Raw genomic sequence first — 23,332 nt, 5'->3', positions numbered from 1 at the left:
TAGCCAACCTGTCTGCTGATGCTGCGCCTTGCTATTGGTTACGTTCGCCTGTCACACCCAAATGCGGAAAGTAAAGGAGGTGCAGCTCGGTTCTTTTTTACCCATTCACAAAGCGTTATTCAAAGTTGTTGTTGTTATCCCATTCAATGACAGCTATTCATTGTTGTGTGCCATTGTATGATACAAAAATAAAGATAGGAGACCTTACAGTGACCTGTGGTCAATGACAATGAGCACGGCAATAGGGTAGATGGCATTGCTGTAAAGAAGTATTGTTGGTTTTGAATCCAGATAAACACTGTTCTGGAACCGATTTCCCAAAAAAACTTTTTCATCTATCGGCTGTGTCATATCAATTATTACCTCTTTCTCCTTTTTCTTTACCCATTTCTCCAAAATGGCTCTCACCACCTCTCGAAAAGCAGTCGACTTTATCACTCTTCATGCACATCCAGAGGCGTTATCTAATGAGCATCCAGCCAATAATGAATGGCTAAAAGTAGAAGCGTTACCAGGGAAAGGTCGTGGATTCGTTGCGAGACGCCATATACCTGCTGGCACAGTTGTATATACAGCTCACCCACTTGCTGTTGCTGTATCTCAAGAATGGATTCCTGAGACGTGTGCATGGTGTTTTGCTTTCTCTTATCCCAAAAGGATGCGTGTTAAATCAACGCATACTAAGGATGTCATGTTTTGCTCACCCGAATGCCAAACTTGCTTTTACCAACAAGGCTATAAGGATGAAGCCGACCTTCTCGTACGTGGTTATCATGCACTGGATCATGTCAAAGAACCAATGGCATCAAGCACAGCTGCTTCCGATCCTCTCGTTGATATCATTCCACCACCACCATCCAAAGATTGTAGCGATACACAACTTGCTGCATGGCTTGATGAAGCATGGTCAACTGTAGCAGCAGCTCCCAGTGACATGAATGCTATGTGGGCTCCCGACCGAGGTGAGCGAACCATGTGTCGGCTGATTACAGCTTGTCTTGCTCGAAAACGGTGTCAAGAGGATTGTTTGTTTTCATCTACCCCTGATATGATTGGCTTTGAACAGCTATGGGAAATGCAATGTAACGAATTGGCTTGTGTAAGAGCCATGCTGCAAACTCAACAACAGGAGGTGCCTACGCAGCTGATAGAAATCATGCATCTTTATCTTTACTTGTCTTCCGCTGTTGCTGGAATCCTTGATTGCCCACATGCCCTTTTCAGAGCTATCTACTTTCGTGAAGCCGCCAACAGTTTTGGTCTTTGGGAAATGCCTCATGGGAATCAACAAGCACAGATGATGGATCAAGGCGTCACCGATGATCAAGAGCTCCTAGGATGGGGTATTTATCCATCGGCTGTCTATTTCAACCATGCATGCAATGCCAATATCGTCAAAATACGTGATGGTCGGAGTATGCGTTTTATCGCAAAAACAGACATTCCACTTGGTCAAGAAGCGTGTATTTCTTATGGATCTGTAGGAGAGGCAGTGGATGAACGAAGAGCCAGATTGTTAGAGCACTATCATTTTTGGTGCGAATGCATACGTTGTAAAACCGAGTCATCATCATCATCATAACCTTCTTTATCATATACCAACATTGTTTAGAATGACATTAATGTGTAATTATCTCCCCCTTTGTATCCCCTTGATAACATGATAAAACCATGCATATAGCCTGATCGACTTCTCTTCCACACATAGCCAAAGACATAGATGCAAAAAGTATTTAATGATGTATACCATAGCAATGATGAATCAAATGTACAAGTTGAGATGTTCTTTTTAAAGTTAATCTTGATGAAGGCTCTTGACCACAGGTTTTTGTCGTTTAGGAAGACCACCACCGGATTGATTCCATGAGAGATAAGTTGTATCACCCAGGGCACTAGGATCAATAATGTCAATAAGGTACACATGATATAGCACAATCCAATCACAACATACCGTGGCTTGATGCAATGTTTGAGCGTAAAGATGAAACCAAGTAATAAACAAATGCCACCGATTGCCATGTATGTGATGCCCAGATATGGATTACGGCCACCCAAAGGAGAAGTTGTCGAAAGTACCAGCCACTTTGTGCCACCATAGAGTGTTGTATCAAAATCTACGGATGATCATCGTCATCAGGATGAATAACACTGATCCTGTTGTCTCCTATTGTACTTACTCATATCAATTTGGATACGCCATCGACCAGGTTGGAGAACGTCATTGTCATTTCGACCCCAAATCTTTCTGAAATCAGGTAATGCAGCCACACGCATCCAGACCATAAATGATTCATCATGAGATAGATCGGGTGGTGGATATTCATCAGTGTACGATCCATTAGGATATCTTGATGCCCAATTTGGAGGAGGTGCTACGCTGGAAGGAGCATACTGTGTTGGAGCATACTTGTCCTTATCGGTTGGCCAAGCAATACCAGATGTTGTGAATTCAAAAGTAGTAGCGGATGCTGCATTGACAGACGTGAGATTCGATCGGGTATCTACGTATTATCCTTTATGAGATCTCTTTTGTTTCCATGGCAACCCTTATCCCCTCCCAATATGTATACATACCATTGAACATTGAATTTGCGATTAATCCACAAGGGTATATACCCAAACCAGTATCAGTCGTTCTCAAGGAACCACAATTTCCGCTTGGAGAAACGGGGTTGCCAAGTAGTTGAGCGGAGTCAAAGCTGTTAATGTATTGCCTGTGGTTTTGGTAAAAGTCGGTCAAGCGATAATACATGAAAACGGGTCCTTGCATTGGCTCTGGTACTGTGAAGTCGATGATGCATTGCTGAATATTGAGGCTGTTTGGATTCTGCCAAGAGGGAGCGGTAAAGGTAGTCGAGTTCTCATAATGATAAGCAGGTGGTTCAATCGTATCGCTCGAAATGTCTTTTGATGCAAGCATGGTGTATTGATGTTTTGCCAAATAAACCGGTGTCTCGTAACGTAAACAATGCGTGTAGTCTATCTTGATTTCGGTAATCTATATCATGATGCGTGTATGTGTGTGTGTCAAGGTTAGCTTCAGGACGACTCCAATACGAGGTGCCATACGTACACGACTATTGGACCAATACAACAAGCCGCCAATCGGTGTAAATATGATGCCAATGACAAAGAATGTGGGAAGAGCTGTACGAGGTGTCAAGACTGGTTGCCATGCTGGAAGACGTTGTTGTCGAAAGGCACCATCTACAATAAAGTTGTCCAAGTTAATGTTGTTTCATATACGCATTGAAGAGAAGGCAACGTTACCTGTTGGCTTTCTACTTTTCTTTTTGTCCAATTCCTCCGTTTCTGACATTGGCTTGTCGAGATTGTGTACAATACGAGAACAAGAAGAAGAAAGAGCGCGCTAAGCCCGAGAGAACCAAGAGTAGAAAGGGCTGAAATAAATCACGTGGGCGATCGGCATTGCTGGGTGGTCGGCATAGAAGAACAAGAAGAACGAGTTGAAATTATCGACTCTTGGCATTTATTTATACCTTTATAATACGCAGATGTTGTAAAATGAAGATAAAGATAGTACACTTGGGGGTGTAACTTATTGATGGATACGCATCCATGACTCTAGGCATGATTCTTGTGCGTTAGATTGCCGCTGCAGGGATCCCAGAACCCGCTTTCTATCTTTGGTTTAGCTTCACGCTGATTTATTTGCAAGATTTGTCCCCATTGGCCCTGTCCCTTTGATGCATGATAGACAAAGTTGTGATGAATACAATCATCCACTTGTTAATCCCCCTCCTCCTTTTCCTTCCCTCTTTCTCATCATGCGAAACATTCACACACACGATCTGACTGATGCTGCTATACAATCATTTCTCAGTAATCAATATGGACAAAGCATCAAGCCATCAGCACGCGATTTTGAAAGGGCCATCTTTACTCAACCAAACATCGTCCAATGTTGTAAAGAGAATCACGAAAAACAAACCGTGGAGCATGTTTTAGCCATGAAGAAAAAATACGGGAGATTGGACAAGGCTTGGATGGGAATTTGGGACGCACTCGAGATTATGGATGGGCTTTTTGATATGTCAGACCCTGATGTCAAGACTTCACAAGCAATCCATGCGTTTCAGACGGCTGAAGCAGTACGACGTGATGGTCAACCACGATGGCTCATTCTCACGGCTTTGATACATGATCTCGGGAAACTTTTGTATTTTTTGGGCGAGCCACAGTGGACGGTAAGTGCAACGCATCCCCTTATTGTCCCATCCACTCATTTGGTTTTGACAAAAGGTTTGCTGTGATACTTATCCAGTGGGTTGCAAGTTTTCCCGGAAGATCGTGTACCACGAATTCTTTTGCAACAATCCTGATTTCTATGACCCCGTTTACTCGACACAATATGGCATCTATACACCTCAATGTGGTCTCGACAATGTACACATGAGCTATGGCCATGACGAATACATGTATAGAGTATGCAAAAAGTACCTGCCGCCAGAGGCTCTTGCTATCATTCGCTATCACTCGTTTTATGCTTGTCACACAGATGCTGAGTACGACTGGCTCCTCAACGATCACGACCGAAAAATGATGCCATGGGTCAAGGCTTTCACACGCTATGATCGCTGCTCAATGAGTGTTGAAGAGATACCGGATATCCAAACTTTAAGGCCGTACTATGAAGAATTGATTGCAGAGTACTTTCCTCCAAAGATAAGGTGGTGACCTTTACTTTACGCTTCCCATTGCTATTGTACGATAATACCCTCATCCTTATAAACGATACGTTGCTATCATGTTTAGATAATAGAACTAGCGGCTGGGGTACTCCCCTCGCTCGTAACCTTTTGACTTATGCTCCCTTCCATTTATCGACTCTTCTACGTTTGGATGCTCCCATTCAAAAATTTCATTATGAAGCGTGGGGTCTTTATGAGAACAAAGTTGATCAGCATGTTCAAGAGCAGGAATCACTCATAATCAATCATAGAGTAGTTTTAGTGTGCATTGGATTTCTAGGGCATTGTCAGTATTCAATGTCCACTCCTTCCACTCCCACAACCTCTTGTCTCTTGCTCCCATTCTCAACTGTTGCCCCATTCAAGTATACAACTACAACCTGCAAACGAATGTCCTGCTTCAACCCATCATGTCCATCCTACAACTCTCTTGATCTGATTGCCTATGGCTGAATGGCGTGTCGATGGCGTGTGCACCCCACTACAACGCCCGCGTTTCTTGACACTTCACCTTCTCTTATACAATCCTCGACCACCACCAACGTAACAGCATTCATTCCAGCAATTGCTATTAGCAAGGCCTTGACTCCATTGTCTCCAACAGCGTTCTTTACTTGCAGCAACTTGCCTGACAGCCTTGTTCACGGGGACAGCAGATAGTCATTATATAGAAGCAGCTTTATTTACGTGTAGCAACTTTGTTCAATACATACGACTCTTGTGGATATGGACATGGATATTGGTTTGGTGTATGGGATGGAAGGAATGGATCTATTGACCGGTTTGATTCCTTTGACCCATTTGGAACGTGCTGTGTAGTTTGTATGAAGCCATATCAGCCATCAATGAAAGCAATCTTCACTGGTTGAGCTGCAATCGAACATGATCAACAAAGAGAGAGTGGCCAAGGATGGGATGGAAAAGGAAGCATATCAACAGCAATCACTCGGGCTCCTTTCTACCAACATGCTGGATTTGGATTGGTGATGGTGGATGGATGTATGCAAATGGGAATCATGGTGATTACTTGTCGCGTTGTCAGCAGGGATGGATCATATCATGTGGATACGGTTGAAGATGATGATGGATGGGATGGAATTGACGCATACCTAGTCGGCCTCTTTGTGCTTTTTGGGTATTGAAGTTGGTGACGATGAGATTGACGACTGCTGACTAGTACGAGTACGAGTACGAGTACGAAAGATGATGGAGGACGAAGACGAGAATGGTGGCAATGTAGCTAAATGGAATAAAGCACTATTTATTTATTACACACTTGGACTTTGCTAGCTTGTGGATTACATAATGTAGCTTGGAAGATGGAATAATAAAGGTGGTTCGCTTATGTATCGTTCATGCAAGAAGTATATGCCTTTTGTGATACAATAAGGAGGAGTAGGATGACCTTGAGAAGAGAAAAAGTGAACCATCAATAACATCTTACTGCCATGTCCGTGCGTACTGAATAATTCATTACGTATTGGGTTTACATGTACAAATTGGTTTATGCAGCTCGACTTTTTTCTACATGCAAATGTGATGCATACCTTGACACACCTTCATGGTTGGATGCTGTTTTACTTACGTACCTTCACAAAAGGCAATCATCATCATCATCCATTTGTGTAGCAACCTGTCAAGGACGCGTTTGTGTAACCACCACGTGCCGTTTCACTCAGCTCTTCATCTTTCCGTTAATGCAGCCGACACCATCCACTAGGAAAAAGCAACTCCATCACGCTTACAGCATAGGTAAAACATAAAGGTGCCTGTATCTCCAAACTTTACAATGAAATGTGGAGTCTTTATTAGAGCAATGTGCTCGGCTTGGCCAACAGCACCTTGTGTGAAAGTTTCGCGTTCAATGTCGCAAACAGCCCAAAAAATATTTTTTGGTCGTCATCGTCGAAGAGGTCGACCCCCGGATCCAGTTTGGCTGGTGGCGACATTGCGAAATCTGGGATTGGCCACGATGAACGTGAAACTTTCACACAAGGTGCTGTTGACCAAGCCGAGCACATTGCTCTATTCAAAACCCCACGTTTGATTGTAAAGTTTAAAGATACAGGCACCTTTATGTTTGTAAGCGTGATGCTATATGAGAAGTGGTCTTTGTTCATTGCCAAGTAGCTAGACCTTGGAGAGCCAAAGATGCAGAAGGACCTCTTTGGGTAACTCAGCTAAAAAGTCAGGACTTCAGGGACAATGCATGAAAGGTACACAACCCTCACTTTTATGTTATACATTGGCAGGTAATAGCCACTTTTGTGCATTCCTAACTTTTGTGCATTCTATTGTAGGTGGACGATGCTCCTGCTCTAGACATTCATTTCCATGATTAAAGTAGGTTGATCCGAGCTGATTTGGTTGAGTTACGCTCACACAAGATTACATCGGTTGAGCTACATCGAGCGTGCTTGATGTCCAGAGTGATGTAATCTCTCTTTGACCGCAGCTCAGTCAAATCAGCTCGGATCAACCTACTTTAATCATGGAAATGAATGTCTGGAGCAGGGGCATCGTTCCCATGCAGTGGATCTCGCAACAATGATGATTGTATAAAAGTGGCTGTTAGCTAGCAATACATGCCTGTTCCTAGATGATCCATAACGTAATTATACATTGACCCTTTCATTCATGCAAACGTAGCTGTGTTACACAACACGACCCTCTGCATCTTTTGCTCTGCCAGGGTCCAGCTACTTGACAATGAACAAAGACCACTCTTCTTATAGCATCACACTTACAAACATAAAGGTGCCTGTATCTCCAAACTTTACAATGCAACGTGGGGTTTTGAATAGAGCAATGGGCTCGGCTTGGCCAACAGCACCTCGTGTGAAAGTTTCACGTTCAATGTCGCAACTAGCCCAAAAAATATTTTTTGGTCGTCGTCGTCGAAGAGGTCGACCTCCAGATCCAGTTTGGCTGGTAGCGACATTGCGAAATCTGGGATTGCCCACGATGAACTTCATACTTTGACACAAGATTCCTTTGACCCCGACGAGCACGTTGATCTATTAAAGAGCCCACGTTTGATTGTAAAGTTTGGAGATACAGGCATCTTTATGTTTTACATATGCTGTAAGGGTGATGCTATATGAGAAGTGGTCTTTGTTACTTTCAATCGCCTCACTCATGCTAGAGCCAAAGATGCAGAAGGACTTCTTTGTGTAACACAGCCAGAAGTCAGTACCTGTGGAATGCATGATACTTGTACAGCATTCAGGAAGAGTTGATAAAATGCCAGCTAACAGCCCATTCCTCCCATTCACCTTTGTTGCCCAAAAACAATGCATACGAACGATTGTCCTGCTCCAGCCCAGCATGCCCATCATTCAACTTTCTTGATCCGAGAGGATTTGGTTGAGTTACGCTCACACACAGAAACATCATCCAATATCAGAAGAATCAAATTGATTAGTTATACGTAAACTGCCACTTGATAGCCCGTTCCTCCCAATCATCTTTGTTTCTCAATCCAATGCATGTGAACGATTGTCCTGCTCCAGCCCATCATCCCCATCTTTCAACTTGCATGGTCCGAGATGATTTGAATGAGCAACGCTCAAACAAAGAAATAGCATTCAAGATCAGTTCAACCTACTTTTAATTTTCAACTCTTCCACTCCCGCAACTTCTTGTCTCTTTCTCCCATTCTCAACTGCTGGCCCATTCAAGTATACAACTACCACCTGCGAACGATTGTCTTGCTTCAACCCATCATGTCAATCCTACGAATGTCTTGATCCGATTGTCTTTGACTGAATGGCAAGTCCATGGCGTGTACGCAGCCTTCTTGTCACTCTTCTACAACACACGAGTGTCTTGACACAACACACGCTCTTGCACACTCCTCTACCACGGCCAATCGCAACAGCATCCATTCCGGCAATGGCCATCAGCGAATCATTTACTCCATCGTCTCAAGCAGTGTTCTTCCTTGCAGCAACTTGCCTGACAGTCTTGTCACGTGGATAGCAGATAGCCATTATATACAAGCAGCTTTATTTACGTGTAGCAATTTGCTTTAATACATACGACTTATGGATATGGATGTGGATATGGATGTAGATTCGGATATGGATGTGGATGTGGGTATGGATATGGGTGTGGGTGCATGGGATGGGAAAGATCTAGACATATACAATGCGTGGCAAACGAACCGTTTTTCATTGATGCTACGATGCCGAACGATTGCTGCACCCGATTATCGTGCTTTGACACGCTCTTCTATGACAGCTACTAACATCATCCTTTGATCGTATTCTCATTATCGTTTGTGTGACAGCAAATGACAAATTGGATGATACATTTTATGGATTTGTGTATGTACTACTACTACTAATAAGATATTACAACTTGTAATCCTCTAGAATAAAACGAGAAAGAAAAGGGGTATTTGGATCAAGGCTGCGAGGCACGATGGACAGCGCCGTATTTGCTACTTCCTTGTTCATCAGACGGCATGCTTTCATTGTCGTCGCCTGGAAGATCATTCATTACTACATATTCAGCAACCGATATTGATCATGCCATTATGATTCACACACGTACCTGAACTTCTATCTTTGGTAGCCTCTGGCAACATGATGTTATGGCGAAGCAGCCACCATAGCAAAATGACAAGTGGGATCGAAAAAAAGCTCATTCCCATATTGGTCAGCTTACCAGTATCTATCAAGTATCCGATTCAGCGTCATCATCATTACGATCCTTTTCAACCTTTTACTTACAGAAAGCTGGCGAATCAGTGACCACCCATGCGCGTACGTTGATAAAGTTAGGTGCAAGCATCCCTATGCTGTTGATAAATCCGATAGCCAATGCCCGTGTATTATGATCAGCCTTGAAAATATGATTAACGCCAACGAGGGATAAGGTAGTAGTGACAAAACTTGGAGCAACAGCATAGGTACCAACAAATGCTAAAGGTGCTGGATTATTGCCGTGATTGACAAGTGCCATGGCCAAGTACCATCCACCCACCCAAAGTTGCAATACAATCAGGTGCACAATATAGTCGCCGTGTCTGTCAGAGCTCCACCCAATCAGCATACCAACAATGCCTGCAAACACGTATGCCGGTGTTGTCATGTAATTGGAAAATGCAGGATCATACCCCATATCACGTAAAATGATGGCAAAGTTGACGTAGATTGTATTGCCAATAAATGCACAAGCGAAAATGAGCATTGCAACCCAAGCATAAGGTGTGGCTAACACGTTCCATAGACTAGTAGTAATAGTGACATGAGTATGGCTCATTCCCTCTCTCTCTCTCTCTCTCTCCTCTCTCTCTCTCTCTCTCTCTCTCTCTCTCTCTCTCTCTCTCTCTCTCTCTCTCTCTCCTTTGTATGTGCCAACCAATGTACTTACATTTTCCAGCTGTATGGTTTGGGTTTGATACTCTTGCCTTGAGCAGCTTGTCGTGCTACAGCCAACTCCCGTTCTTCTTGAGAAAGCCATGACGTGTTGTGTGGATAGCTGGGAAGTAAAAAGTATCCTGACAACCCAATGACCACAGCCATAAGACCTTCAATGATAAACAACCATTGCCATCCTCGAAGACCTGCAGTATTTTGCATGTTTTGGGCGATAGCACCTCCCATCATGCCACCAAAAGCACCAGCAAAAGTGACTTCCAACATCGACCAGCGTTTGCCGTTTGCTCAATTCCTCCTTTTGTATACCATGTTCCGGAAGGATGAAGACAATGCATGGTCTCTCTCTCTCTCTCTCTCTCTCTCTCTCTCTCTCTCTCTCCTTTGTATGTGCCAACCAATGTACTTACATTTTCCAGCTGTATGGTTTGGGTTTGATACTCTTGCCTTGAGCAGCTTGTCGTGCTACAGCCAACTCCCGTTCTTCTTGAGAAAGCCATGACGTGTTGTGTGGATAGCTGGGAAGTAAAAAGTATCCTGACAACCCAATGACCACAGCCATAAGACCTTCAATGATAAACAACCATTGCCATCCTCGAAGACCTGCAGTATTTTGCATGTTTTGGGCGATAGCACCTCCCATCATGCCACCAAAAGCACCAGCAAAAGGACTTCCAACATCGACCAGCGTTTGCCGTTTGCTCAATTCCTCCTTTGTATACCATGTTCCAAGGATGAAGACAATGCATGGATAAAGGGTCTGGACATTCTATATCAGCACATGCATACATTCCATGCATGGATCGTACATGACCACTTACTGCTTCAGCAACACCAAGGCAAAATCGAAGCGCTAATAATCCTTTATGATCCTTGACGATAGACATAAAGCAAAGAACGGCACCCCAAATAATGACACAAGTAGGCAAAAAGATACGAGGGGGGAATTTCGTAATGATCATGTTGGCTGGGATTTGCGTTCTGCATATTGAGATTTGTTTGTGAGACCTTACTTGGCGATTGAAAAAGGGGAATTTGTTGCCACTTACATCACATAGCCAATAAAGAACATGGTTACTGCCCAGTTGTAGACCGATGAATTGAGGTTGAGATCTTTTTCCATTCCATTGGTATAAGCATTTTCTAGATGAGATCATCATCATGGTTAATGATTGTTTGCTTGTGCTTCGATTTGTGATAACATCAACAACATACGCATGTTGTTGCGATCCAGCATGTTGATGAAGGATGCAAGGAAAGACCACACCATCAATCTCAAGTCCACTTTGCGCTTTAACTTGCGTTCCTTTATGGGATCGATCACCACCGATGGCTTAAGGATGATCTCTTCGGCTGATTCTACTACAGCGGTGGTGTCAGGTTGTTTGTCTTTCGGAAGCATGTTGTATGGAATAACCGAAAGATGGGAGTCGCAGCCTCATTTTTTTTCTACCTTTTTAACCTGAAAGAGAAGGGGGAGGGAAAGAGAGTTAACGTGGTACGAGATAAACAAAACAGGGCACTCACGCATCATCACATCTTTTGCAGAATTATCATTTTTCCCACCGGATCAGCATGCATCCTCCACGCTATTGTAAATGTATGCACTAATGGCACTTCCCCCTTGAGAAAGCTTGATAGCGTATACGTGTAAGTGATAAAACATGAACGAGGAGTACATAGGATCTGCAAGGAGAAGTAATAGAGTGGGTGGGTGTGGGGCGTGCACAATGAACGTACCTGGATAAGCTCACTGATGCTATCTCACATGATCGCCCGGTGCCGTTAGTGACATACTGATTTAGACAAGTCGTCCGATATCGATCCACAGGCAAAACCTTGTGTGCTGCTACAGCAAAAGGAGAGAGAGAAAAATTAAAGTAATCTAATCCAGATCCAATAAACGCCATCATGCATAATATGGAGCCCCACTTTTTTATTCTCCAATGATGAAAACATTTGTCGTGAACGAGGCATGGTTGGGTCGATCGTCAGTCGCTTGGGTATATTACACAATGTGGTATGAGACCTTGTACAACTCAACGTATAACACTCATCGTCATCGTCTGGTGGGGTATAGATCATTACTATCAAGCCCACAACAATACCTCCCTTAGAATGAATTCCTCTCTCTCTCTCTCTCTCTTTCCCCATCCATTATGTGACTTTCAGGGTCCTTATGCGTCGACCTTTTCCCATCCCATTTGTCATGTCAACAATCATGACCGAACATGCTGTTGTAAAATATTCTTTGTATTGATAACTTTTGCTGCTAATGCATTTTCTGTTTTACATGCGAGGTATTACAGGTTGACGGTTCGGTGAGTTTGTGTTTGTGTGTGTTGTATACGTTTAAAGATGATGCATGGATGTGTGTTGTTGTAAATGATGGGTGTGTGCGTTGTGCTTGGCTGTCGGGAAAGATTGAATGTAACGTTGTCTAAGCGACCATCTTTTTTTGTTGTTGCTTGATGTTGCCATAGCAATGACTGCACAAATGATGGAGCAACTTGTAGTTGCCACATGCTGGACATGCGGTGACGTTTTCCTTGTTTTGCAAGCCCTTGTTGGAGGCACGCATACGTTTCTTGGAATGGGAAGTCTTCTTTTTGGGTGCTGCCCACAGGAACGGTTCAAGCCAAATGGGAAGTTTGAATGTGCTGGAGACGGCAATGGCACCGAATGCTGGTGATTGAGTCAATGAAGGAAGAGCCAATTGATGAGCGAAACGAGCAAGGGCCATGGTGGTGAACAATGTCAAAGGGTGTGTGTGTGTGCGTGTGTTGAAAAGAGTTTTGTTTTCCAAACGAGATAACCCAGCTTCTCCCCCATCATCATTGCCAAGTCACGGGAAGCCCGCTGATGTGACATTGCATGATCCTTTAATGCAAAATGACATCGTTTGCCCCATACTCATATACCCATTGGTATTTTGCACTTGAAGGATAGTATCACTCATTGACAGCTGATGTGATGGCCGTGCACCAGCATCTCAAAACTGCTGACCCCCGATGATACAAGCACATCGTTGATCAACAGGTAACCCAGCAACATCATGTTTCATTGTAAATGTATTTATAAATCAATGCTCATTGTTTCTCGCCTACTATCTACACCATTTACAATACATCAACAATGCTCAATCAGCTCCCAAATGAGATTCTCCATGAGATCTTTGTACGACTTTTATCTCCCAAGGACTACTTTCATTTATCAACCACTTGTCGTAACATGTATCTAGTTGGCTCCAGCCGTCATTGCCAGATACAATTCTTGTTGTCCTATTTTGGTGATGATGACTCTTTGCAACCTTGGCTCAGCGTGTGCTGTGAGATGATAGCAGCATCCAACATCAAACCTATCGATCGCAACCTCCTTGCAACTGCATCCAATATTGATTCCCAAATCTTTTGCGACTATTTTGCACAACAAAGCGACAAGGCCATTCAGCGTACCTTATTGGATCTCTTTCGTTATGGCTCTGAAGATGGTTATTGGAAAGTACCCTCGTTTGCATGTGATCAAGACGCTATGCTACTATGTGCCAAAAGCCAAGTGCGGCATATTACTCAAACCGGTGTTCGTCGAGTGTTCCATGATGTGACATTGGTCGAAGAGGATGACTCCCTGCAACATTATTATTGCGTGTTCCATCTTATTGATACATTCGTGACATTCAAGGAGGAAGAACATGGATACATAATGAGACAGGGACACGTCATCTATAAGGATGAAGAAGATATACGTGACACGACTGCATGGTCCAAGCTATTTAAATCGGTGAGGATAGCAAAACAGCAAAACGGCATGTACCCTACGCAAGGGCCACCCAAGCTGCAGCATCGTTACCATGCATCTTCTCTTGCTCCCAATCACTGGCAACCTTGTATACTAAGAAACTATATGCAATGCCGTTTGACTATGACAATGAACAAAACTTCCTTGGCTGCTGGTGACTATGTCGATCATATTGAGATGAGTGAGCATCGAGAAAGCGACATGATTCGACTTGCTTTTTACGATGCAAACACAAATATCCGTGGGTATCTCCTTTTGAGTGAAGATGGTGTTCTCTGGTGGGACTGAGTACCAAATATCTACGCAACGCGTAAAGTGATAAATCTTTTTCTTCTCCCTCTTCTCTCATCCCCCTCCCTCAACTACAAGCGTGTTGTTTTTTGTGGAAAAAAATAAAAGTTGGTTTATTTGAAATGCCCCTTGAGGAAAAGGATGGCAGAGTTTAGAATCAGATGGCAAGTAAGGACACCTTGAGGCTTTTTGTAGTTTCAGAAGAGCAAGAAGGCATGGATCTTGAACCGACGTTAAACAATAGAGATCACGAAGGGGACCTCACACGCGCGCACGCCGCTGACGGATAAAGAAGGAGGTCCCCAAGGTAGAGCGGGCGACGTGCTTCATATTATGAGGTACCCAGTAGATGGTCACAAACAAAGAATGAATCTTTATTGTGACAAAGAGAAAAGAAAAGGAAAGAAAAGGGCGCAACCCTTTATAAGAGGACTTTTTTCTTTGGATAACAGATGACGGGAATTGTGACCCTTTCTGAATAGATTGATCAAGAGCTTTCCATCTTGCCAAAATGGTTGTTCCCTTGCATTTTGTTGGAACACAAACACGTATAATAACATCCGCCATTGATTTCTGTGGGCGCATGTAGTAAGTTTGTTGCCTTTTATGCCGGATCAGTTTTCCGAGATGCATGTGCACAGTGACTTTTTAACCTTGATTGGCACCCGAAATTTCGGTACCAGTCAAGTACCCCAAATTATGTGGTACTTTCTCAGTCAAACTCAGTTTCCAGCTACACAAGCTGACAACCCCCCCCAATGGCATACACACACACACATTTTCTTTGGAAAACAACATGTCACATAGATAAATTTTGCTACCTTCATTATAGAACCTTCTATAGTACCATTTGTTGATCTTTGGGGACAATCAATTGCTAGAATGAAAAAAGGGGATGATGGTGATGAATAACTAAGTTTTCCTTCCACTTTTTCCTTTTCTACCATGCTTACCTTGTAATCCTTAATGGTGCCAGCAAACTTCTTGAGCAAACCATCCTCACAGATCCAAATCTCATTGCATACGCTGTTGATAAAGCGTTCATCGTGAGAAACAGTAATGACACCACCACTGAAACGTTCCAATGCACCCTGCAACGCGTCAATAGATTCCATATCCAAATGGTTGGTAGGCTAAGAGAGAGAGAGAGGATAATGTTAGCTCATTATACGTATAAATACACACACACACTTGTTTTAAATAACTCACTTCGTCCAAAACCAAAATGTGAGGGCGTTGCAAGCTGAGACATGCAAAAGCAACACGCGATTTTTGACCACCTGACAAGGTCTTCATGACTTGCAGACCAACCATACCAGTGATACCAAAAGCACCAAGATGACGTCTGTATTCTTCCTCACTCTTTCCAGGATATTGATCCGCCATAAATCCAACAGCGCTCTTGGTGAGATCCAATTGATCGATATGATGCTGAGTAAAGTAAGCGATACGAAGACGACCATTGCGATGCACCTCACCGGTGTTGGGCGAAAGTTGTCCAATCAATAGCTTGAGAAGTGTTGATTTACCGGCACCGTTAGGACCCACCACGGCGATACGCGAGTCGAGTCGTACATCCAAATTGATATCCTTGATGATCACCTTTTTCTTTGGATCATAACCAAAGAGACAGTCGTTCATTTGTAGCACGGGTGGAGAGATAGCATCTGGATCAGGGAAGGAGAAGGTGACCTCCTTTTCGCTAGTAGGTGGCTCCAACACAGGCAATTTCTCCAAAATCTTGATACGCGATTGAGCTTGGGGTGCACGCTTTGCATTGTATCTCCAACGATCGATGAAATCTTGCAAATGCTTTCGGTATTCCATTTGTGCTTCATACTCGCGGATTTGGTTGCGTACTCGTTCCTCTTTGGTGGCATGGAATTGTGTAAAGTTGCCCTTGTAGTAATCAAGCTTTTCAGAATGCATGTATAAAATATCGGTTGCAACCTCGTCCAAGAATTCTATGTAAGAGCTTATTAGAGCCCCTGTAGCAGGTGTCAAAGACATGTATACACGTACCTCTGTCGTGAGAAACCACCATCAATGTGTTTGGCCACTTTTGCAAATATTGTTCAAGCCATACAATGGCAGGGATCTACACAAAAAGAGGAGAGCTCATTCAGCCACACTTGTTGATAGCAAAGATCGCGTACACTTACATCCAACATGTTATCCGGTTCATCAAGCATGAGCACATCGGGTTTACAGAAGAGAGCACGTGCCAAAGAAATACGCATACGCCAACCACCTGAGAACTCTCGTGTTGCGCGATGTTGATCTTTTTCTGGGAAACCAAGACCTGACAAGATAGCTGCAGCCCTAAAAGTGTTACAAAAATCCCAATCAATATCCAAATGAAAAAAGAGCCTCCTTATCTTACTTACCGTGCAGGAGCCTTTTCACTCTCAATATCCTCAAGTTTGCTAAAGACCTCCTTGAGCTCTGTGTTCAGGCTATCCTTTTGGCCATTGATCTTGTTCTTTTCATCCTCGGATAACTCTTCATCCTCATCAAGTTGTGCATCCAATTGGCTGATACGGCCGGTCAAATCACGTTCCTTTTCCAACAAGTGCTCACGCCAGACATCTGCTCGCAACACCATTTCAATGGCTGGGGTATCATCACCAACAACCTAACATGTAAATGTAAGAATGGATCATCCTCCTCCACACATAGCAATACCAAAAATACATACTTCTTGTTCCACATAAAGCACCGAAATGTGATGAGGCACGCTCACTTCACGACGAGCAATGGCACGCAACAAGGTAGATTTACCAATACCATTCTTGCCCACGACACCATAACGACGACCAAAGGCAACAGTGAGATTGGCATCGGTAAGGATACGACGACCCGCGAATGAGATATCAAAGTTCTCAATCTTGATATCCTTGATCTTGCCCTTGGTGGAGGTGTAATCGAGAATAGGATTATACAACTTGTACTCTTCTTGAAGTGCTTTTTGCTCATTGATCAACTTGGATGCTTCATACTCGACACGTTGATTGGTCTTTTGCTGACGCTTGGCCATCTTGGCAGCAATCTTGGCTTCAGCCTTACGCAACTTGTCTTGATCCACTTGCGACTGAACGCGTTTGCCAGATAAATGGTCCAGTTCCACACCACTTGCTCCCAAACGTGCTGTAGCAGAGACACCAGATTGGCTACCGATCGTGATAGCCTGTTCCAATTTGCGAGTTGCTGATGCATTCTTCTCGGCAGCTGCACGATGAGTGTCGAAAAGCTTGGTGAGTTCAGCACACAATGCCGTGATACGATCCTCCTTGCCACCCGCATCGATCAACAAGGGCTTAACAAAGTCGTCAATGGCGTCCTCATTCTCGTCGTCAAAGTCGTTTTCTTTCAAATAGCCGTCGAGATAGTCGATAATGGCGTCGTCCACATCGGGAGCTGCTTTGCGAATGAGAGTGGCTGCCATGGTGTGCCGATCAAAAGGTGTAAAGGTGCTGCTGCGACACTACTACCACAACGAAATCTTTTTGAGCCCGGTCCTTCAATGCCTCATGTGTGACCTGGTTGACACAAAGAATCGCATCCATCCACATAGTGAATGCTTGTACCCTTTATCTACCCTCCTACTTCTCTCATCGCTATGATAAATAAATCTGCAATTGGTCTAACAGATGATGAGAAGTGTCATTTTAAGCGATGACTGCTACGTCTATCAAAGATGATGATGTTGGTCATAGCTCAATGGAACAAAAAGAGGCTATGTATTCATCCAACCTAAAACTTGATAAAAGTAGGCGATTCCCAATACGTTTGGGGTAGCTGACATCCTTAAGAAGCAGGCTCGATGTAGTGTGTTACTGTATGCCTTGTATTTTTCATCCATTCAATCACGCAGAATATACCAAGAGTACCTTGCTAGTGTATGATGTTGGGGGAATACAACGAATTCCTGACTATCAAAAGTGTCATTTTATGTGTGTGTGCGAAGGTGTAGTAGAAAATCAGCCTCGCGCGAAAATACTACGTGTTGATCTTCAAAAGTAATATCAGGATTTGGGCATGGATTGCCACACACGCGTACCCGTTTATCCCCAAGATTGAAGAGAGATTTGCATGATTGTTGACGATATGCATGCATAAGAGGGATGATTGTGGCACAGGATGGCGTGTACTATGTCTTAGCTGCGATACTCTTGGGTTGCAATGTATACGAGAAAGGAAGATGGAAGAACAGCCAACAAAGTATTCTTCAAATCGATCGGCAATCGCTATATTTATGTAACCATTTCATTCGTTCGCTGATTCCAGTGGTTGGGGGAGGCGTGGGGGAGAGATTGAATAATCAGCTTTTATCGTCGGATGGGGTTTAGTGCTTCCAACAACAACGATCCGATCGGCAAACATGCTATTATTATTATTATTATTGTTGTTGTTGTTGCTGCAAGATCGGGAAGCATAATATGCTTTTGTTGTTTGCATCATGACAAGTATTGACACTTGGGTGGAATTACACACCAACACACCATGCATCCACATGCAGGAAATACTTGTTGTTATGTACCAGCATGCGTCCCTGAAGGACATGGACAACACCGTTTTATGCATATGGAAAAGTGTGCCCTGATTGATTACGTGGATTTGTGCAGCATCGTTTCTTTTTTGTAAAGAGGCTGAAAAAAAGACAATCATATGTCAAAAGGCAAAAGCAAAGAGAGAAGGTCCCACCAACTGGGAGCGTTATGCACAATGTCGATCATTACTGTTACACAATTCTTTGATTCGGCGACCAAGACAAATAAACGTGGTCCATAACTGCGATTTCGCCATTCGAATTCGTGGCATCATCGTTAGTATCTTTGAATTGATAAGGGTTAAAACCAGGATGATACGATGGATTTACAAGGGCTCGAGGAGACATGTGTGGAGAAGGAGAAAGAGGAGGGTTATGTAGGAGGTGTGTGTGTATGTGGATTGTAAGCATTATCCTTCCTCACTCACACACAACATGTGGATGGAAGAAATCATTTTGGTGATACATTGAGCAACCAAGACAACGATGGATTGTCCCAAAAAGCATGTAAAAGGCGTCAACTAAACCCGAACAAGTAATGTTCTGCAACGGGAGACATCATCGTCATTGTGTGTTCCAGTAAATGGGCACAACATCTTTTTGAATACTTCTTGTCTCGCGCGCTTTGGCGCACGGTGTCCCCAATGTTGTGCAACGAGACGCGTGTGTCTATAGTCCTTTTTCGAGTCAATCCCGTTTCTCATAAACACTGAGTTGATGCTGGTGGAAAAGCTTTATTGCCATATCCAAACTTGCATTGGATTCTTTTTTATTCCTTTCTTTCTTCTTTGTCTCTTTTGCTATTGCTACTACTATAACGCGGGTGTCTTTGATACACATACAAACACCTCCTGTCACTCTCCCTCTCTTTCTCTTGCACTCTCTTTCCTTCACCCCTGTATCCCTTGAAACAACTTTTGCCGCCTTCAACAACCGTCCATTCACTCGCAATGTCAACTCCATTGATACACCCACCACGACTCTACGACACTCACGACAATCGCATCGCTGCACTTCAGTTTATTAATACAACATGTGGACTCCAACTGGAATCAGACAATCTCTTTAGTCAACTCCAAGACGGCATCGTGCTTTGCAAGTAGGGTCATCTTATGCGACTTGAATGGGGACGACAACTGACATGCATATACCCTATCATCATTATCATTATAGCCTGATCAATGCCCTGAAACCTGGGGCCATACCCAGCATTGGTACTCACCATAGTGCATTCGTCAAGGCAAGTATCTCTCTTTGTGCGAATTCAATGCCAACAACCAGGAACCAAGAGGGAAAAAAAGGGGACAAGAGGGGAAGAGAGAGATATGTGCTAAAGAAGGGAGAACATCCTCTTGTTGGAAAGGAGGAGGGGTTGGATGGATGCAAAAGAAGCATATCTTGAGACAAGGAATGATGGCTAACAAGGTCTACTTGTATATAGATGGCCAATATCAGTTTGTTTCTTAAAGGGGCACGCGAGGTAAGCATCCATCGAGAAAGGAATGTTATATGGTATATTAACTTGCTGATCCATGATCATTTCTTCCTCTTCTTCCATTACCCTTTCCTTTCCTTTAGCTTGGTGTACCATCATCCGATCTCTTTCAACCTATTGATCTATACGAGGCCAGAAACATGGGAGCTGTATGTACATATGCCAATCATTGCTTTATCATTTTCAATTGACTCATCGTATTATTATTACAGGTTGTCAATACCATTCTTACACTTGCTCGTATCAGCTCGCGAAAGAAACGCCAATACAACAGCACACGAAAGCACCATACAGAACGTGATCGACCCTCTGCACGCCGTACATCGATTTCTCGTCTATTCAAAAACGCTGAACGTGGAGGAACAGCACCTATCAGAAAGCAATTTGATTCCCTTCCCAACAACAAATATCGTGATGAATCTTCTCGGCATCGTCATGTCAAAGCTATCTTTGGTCAAGCATCCCAAGTGACAGATGATACACCGCCTGCTACTACATTATCGGTGGTGGATACCAATCGCATTACCGAAAAGGCCGAGGCATTACGAAGAACGTATCGATCCAATTTACGCCCCACATTGGATAGTGGCTACAGTACAATGGCCACTCGCAGTGGTGATGTGCAAGGAGTCACTCGAAGACGACGACGCCGCCGACGTAGCAGTGACAGCTGCAGCAGCAGCATGGATTACAATAGCAGCACGAGTAGTATCGAGGATGGTGAAGGGGCTATCTCCACTACGGACACAGACACGGACACAGCAGGCGAGGAGGAGGATAAGGAGGGGGTGATCTTTACACAAAAGGAGCAACAACGAGCATCATCAACCTCTACAGCAAGTAGCAGTACTCGACCCGAATCGCTTGGTGGTAGTGGTTGTCAACAACATGACATGATGGGGGATGATCATTTGTTTCTATGCGTATCATCATCAGATCATGAGCCTTATCCTCGATCATCACTCTCAACACCTTGCTATGCAGAAAGCCGTCGTCCTCTTCATACACCATCTCCAACTCCTGATCACCATCAGCAACATCATCTTGAATCCAAAAGCAGTGATGACCTCAAAGAGGAGAATAATCGATCAGCTTGCTCAAAGGAGTCTTCCATGATTGCCATGAAACAAGATAAACACAACACAACCACATATTTTGTAAGTTGCAGAAAATGGCATGTCTTTCTTATAGTTGCTTATTCGCTATCTCATAGCAACTTGGCAATTGCATTGGCAAAGGACAATTTGGTGCTGTCTATCGGTACGTGTGTGGGCATGTGTCCTTCTATGTATCGCTTTACTTATATCCCATTCTATAGAGCATTGAATGTTCAAACCGGTGAGATCGTAGCCATCAAACGGATTTGTATTGAAGACATTCAAGTGGATAGTGAGATCATGGCAAGTAGACATTAATTGTGGAGTAGAGATGATATTAACTTTATTCCTTATAATAGCAAGAGGTCGAGCTTCTCAAGGATATGGATAACGCCAATATTGTTCGCTATCTTGGTTCTGTTCGGGATGATACATATCTTAACATTGTCCTCGAGTATGTATAAGGGAGAGAAATACGATGCTTGGAATGAGGAGATTAACTATAAACCCATTAGATATGTGGAGAATGGCTCCCTCCTTTCAACGCTCAAGGCATTTGGTAAATTTCCTGAAGCACTTGTCGCATCGTATACCCAAAAAATCCTTTCCGGTCTTGCTTATTTACACGAGCACGAGGTAAGTAATGTAAGGGGGAGATGTGAATGGGTGGATAATGTCTAACCTAATTTGTGTATCAGGTGGTTCATTGTGACCTTAAGGCTGCCAACATTCTTTCTACAAAGACCGGCGATGTCAAGTTGACGGATTTTGGTGTTTCATTGAATCTACGCATGATGCAAGATGAATTAGGCGCACCTGCTGGAACTCCCAATTGGATGGCACCTGAAGTAATCGAGCTTAAGGGTGCTTCTACAAAGTCAGACATTTGGTCGCTTGGTTGCACCATCATTGAACTCCTTACGGGCCGACCACCTTACGCGGGAATGATTGCCATGTCAGCTTTATATCACATTGTCGAAGATGATCATCCACCCATTCCAGAAAATGCATCAAAGGTAAGATATAGGAAAGACCAGTGGATGGATGGGTGGATCAAGTGCTTATTATCAACTCCAATGCAGACTCTTCAAGATTTGTTGTATGCTTGTTTCCAAAAAGATCCAACGCAACGACCCACAGCAAAGGATTTAATGCAGCATCCATGGATATCATCAGCACTCGCTACTACTCCCGATCAACAACAACAACAACAACCCAACCAAGTCCTGGAAGAAGATGATGATTACAATGTCGAGGAGAATACTCTCGAAAGACCTCAAGTAGATCAACACCTTGAAGACGACGACGATGATTTGGCAATGATCTATCAATACATGCGAACTAATCCCACCATGGATTCTCAACGTGTGGCAGCGAGCAATATCCGCAAAAAGCAATTCATTGAGCATCAATTTGTCAAGACCATGTTTGGTAAAGGTAATAACAACGGCCATGCTTTTAATTGCAATTAATGGCTGATATCACTTTTATAGCTGTTACTTGTAAGGTGTGCATGGTTACGGTCAAACGACATGCTTACTTTTGTGAAGGTAAGTAAAAGAACGATGTATCCATGATACGAGTGTACTCACAGTTGCCATGTTTACTATAGCTTGTGCATTGATTTGTCATGACAAATGTCGCCATAAAGCAGCCTCTTGCCGACCGATATATCCCACCATTATAGCCAAGGTATTTTTTGGGTCTCTCATGCATTTCGACCTTTCATTGACATGTCATTTTCTAGAACACCTCTCAACACCGTGATTCATATCCACCTCGTACGCACAACAAGCTGCAAAAGATGTTGGCTTCCTTGTATCTGTGATACTTTGCACGATCCTTTTTCCTTTATTCGAACATACCATCTACACCCGTATATACAACCATACCAACAAAACAACACACATGCATTCTCCCATTGGCAGCAACAATCCTGGTCGCAGGCGACTACATCCCCTCTTCTTGCAGCAACGGCAGCAACAACAACAGCAACGCTTTTATAG

The 23,332-nt window shown here is 43.5% G+C and overlaps 9 protein-coding genes across 9 annotated transcripts; 4 read left to right on the top strand and 5 right to left on the bottom strand.

The window, feature by feature from the left end:
• Window positions 1–397: 397 nt before the first annotated feature.
• O0I10_009213 (uncharacterized protein) lies at window positions 398–1,582 on the top strand (the record flags this gene model as incomplete). Its single annotated transcript, XM_058489210.1, has 1 exon — window positions 398–1,582. The coding sequence occupies one exon, from the start codon at window positions 398–400 to the stop codon at window positions 1,580–1,582; it is 1,185 nt and encodes a 394-aa protein (XP_058340091.1).
• A 213-nt stretch (window positions 1,583–1,795) lies between these two features.
• On the bottom strand, window positions 1,796–3,319 carry O0I10_009212 (uncharacterized protein; the record flags this gene model as incomplete). Its single annotated transcript, XM_058489209.1, has 6 exons — window positions 1,796–1,892; window positions 1,952–2,114; window positions 2,178–2,501; window positions 2,575–2,998; window positions 3,074–3,207; window positions 3,271–3,319. 6 exons carry the CDS (start codon window positions 3,317–3,319, stop codon window positions 1,796–1,798), a joined length of 1,191 nt encoding a protein of 396 aa, XP_058340090.1.
• Window positions 3,320–3,788: 469 nt separating this feature from the next.
• O0I10_009211 (uncharacterized protein) lies at window positions 3,789–4,698 on the top strand (the record flags this gene model as incomplete). Its single annotated transcript, XM_058489208.1, has 2 exons — window positions 3,789–4,208; window positions 4,264–4,698. 2 exons carry the CDS (start codon window positions 3,789–3,791, stop codon window positions 4,696–4,698), a joined length of 855 nt encoding a protein of 284 aa, XP_058340089.1.
• Window positions 4,699–9,119: 4,421 nt separating this feature from the next.
• O0I10_009210 (uncharacterized protein) lies at window positions 9,120–10,363 on the bottom strand (the record flags this gene model as incomplete). Its single annotated transcript, XM_058489207.1, has 4 exons — window positions 9,120–9,199; window positions 9,270–9,389; window positions 9,449–9,948; window positions 10,092–10,363. The coding sequence occupies 4 exons, from the start codon at window positions 10,361–10,363 to the stop codon at window positions 9,120–9,122; spliced, it is 972 nt and encodes a 323-aa protein (XP_058340088.1).
• Window positions 10,364–10,502: 139 nt separating this feature from the next.
• O0I10_009209 (uncharacterized protein) lies at window positions 10,503–11,498 on the bottom strand (the record flags this gene model as incomplete). The annotated part of the gene is made up of 4 exons (XM_058489206.1): window positions 10,503–10,865; window positions 10,918–11,077; window positions 11,146–11,239; window positions 11,312–11,498. 4 exons carry the CDS (start codon window positions 11,496–11,498, stop codon window positions 10,503–10,505), a joined length of 804 nt encoding a protein of 267 aa, XP_058340087.1.
• A 1,038-nt stretch (window positions 11,499–12,536) lies between these two features.
• O0I10_009208 (ribosomal protein L32) lies at window positions 12,537–12,839 on the bottom strand (the record flags this gene model as incomplete). The annotated part of the gene is made up of 1 exon (XM_058489205.1): window positions 12,537–12,839. One exon carries the CDS (start codon window positions 12,837–12,839, stop codon window positions 12,537–12,539), a length of 303 nt encoding a protein of 100 aa, XP_058340086.1.
• Window positions 12,840–13,231: 392 nt separating this feature from the next.
• O0I10_009207 (uncharacterized protein) lies at window positions 13,232–14,182 on the top strand (the record flags this gene model as incomplete). Its single annotated transcript, XM_058489204.1, has 1 exon — window positions 13,232–14,182. The coding sequence occupies one exon, from the start codon at window positions 13,232–13,234 to the stop codon at window positions 14,180–14,182; it is 951 nt and encodes a 316-aa protein (XP_058340085.1).
• Window positions 14,183–15,023: 841 nt separating this feature from the next.
• Window positions 15,024–17,630, bottom strand: O0I10_009206 (uncharacterized protein; the record flags this gene model as incomplete). The annotated part of the gene is made up of 7 exons (XM_058489203.1): window positions 15,024–15,062; window positions 15,139–15,318; window positions 15,395–16,149; window positions 16,208–16,283; window positions 16,348–16,507; window positions 16,573–16,820; window positions 16,884–17,630. The coding sequence occupies 7 exons, from the start codon at window positions 17,628–17,630 to the stop codon at window positions 15,024–15,026; spliced, it is 2,205 nt and encodes a 734-aa protein (XP_058340084.1).
• A 2,054-nt stretch (window positions 17,631–19,684) lies between these two features.
• Window positions 19,685–23,154, top strand: O0I10_009205 (uncharacterized protein; the record flags this gene model as incomplete). Its single annotated transcript, XM_058489202.1, has 14 exons — window positions 19,685–19,833; window positions 19,908–19,974; window positions 20,176–20,214; window positions 20,313–20,378; window positions 20,442–21,386; window positions 21,443–21,489; window positions 21,548–21,629; window positions 21,686–21,780; window positions 21,842–21,962; window positions 22,025–22,342; window positions 22,409–22,763; window positions 22,820–22,876; window positions 22,939–23,018; window positions 23,074–23,154. 14 exons carry the CDS (start codon window positions 19,685–19,687, stop codon window positions 23,152–23,154), a joined length of 2,502 nt encoding a protein of 833 aa, XP_058340083.1.
• Window positions 23,155–23,332: the final 178 nt, after the last annotated feature.

Source organism: Lichtheimia ornata (assembly GCF_029851405.1).
Source record: "Lichtheimia ornata isolate CBS 291.66 chromosome Unknown scaffold00052, whole genome shotgun sequence".
NCBI classification, from domain to species: Eukaryota; Fungi; Mucoromycota; class Mucoromycetes; order Mucorales; family Lichtheimiaceae; genus Lichtheimia; species Lichtheimia ornata.
Note: the sequence above shows the minus strand (reverse complement) of the source record. Positions and strands in the feature narration are given on the sequence as shown.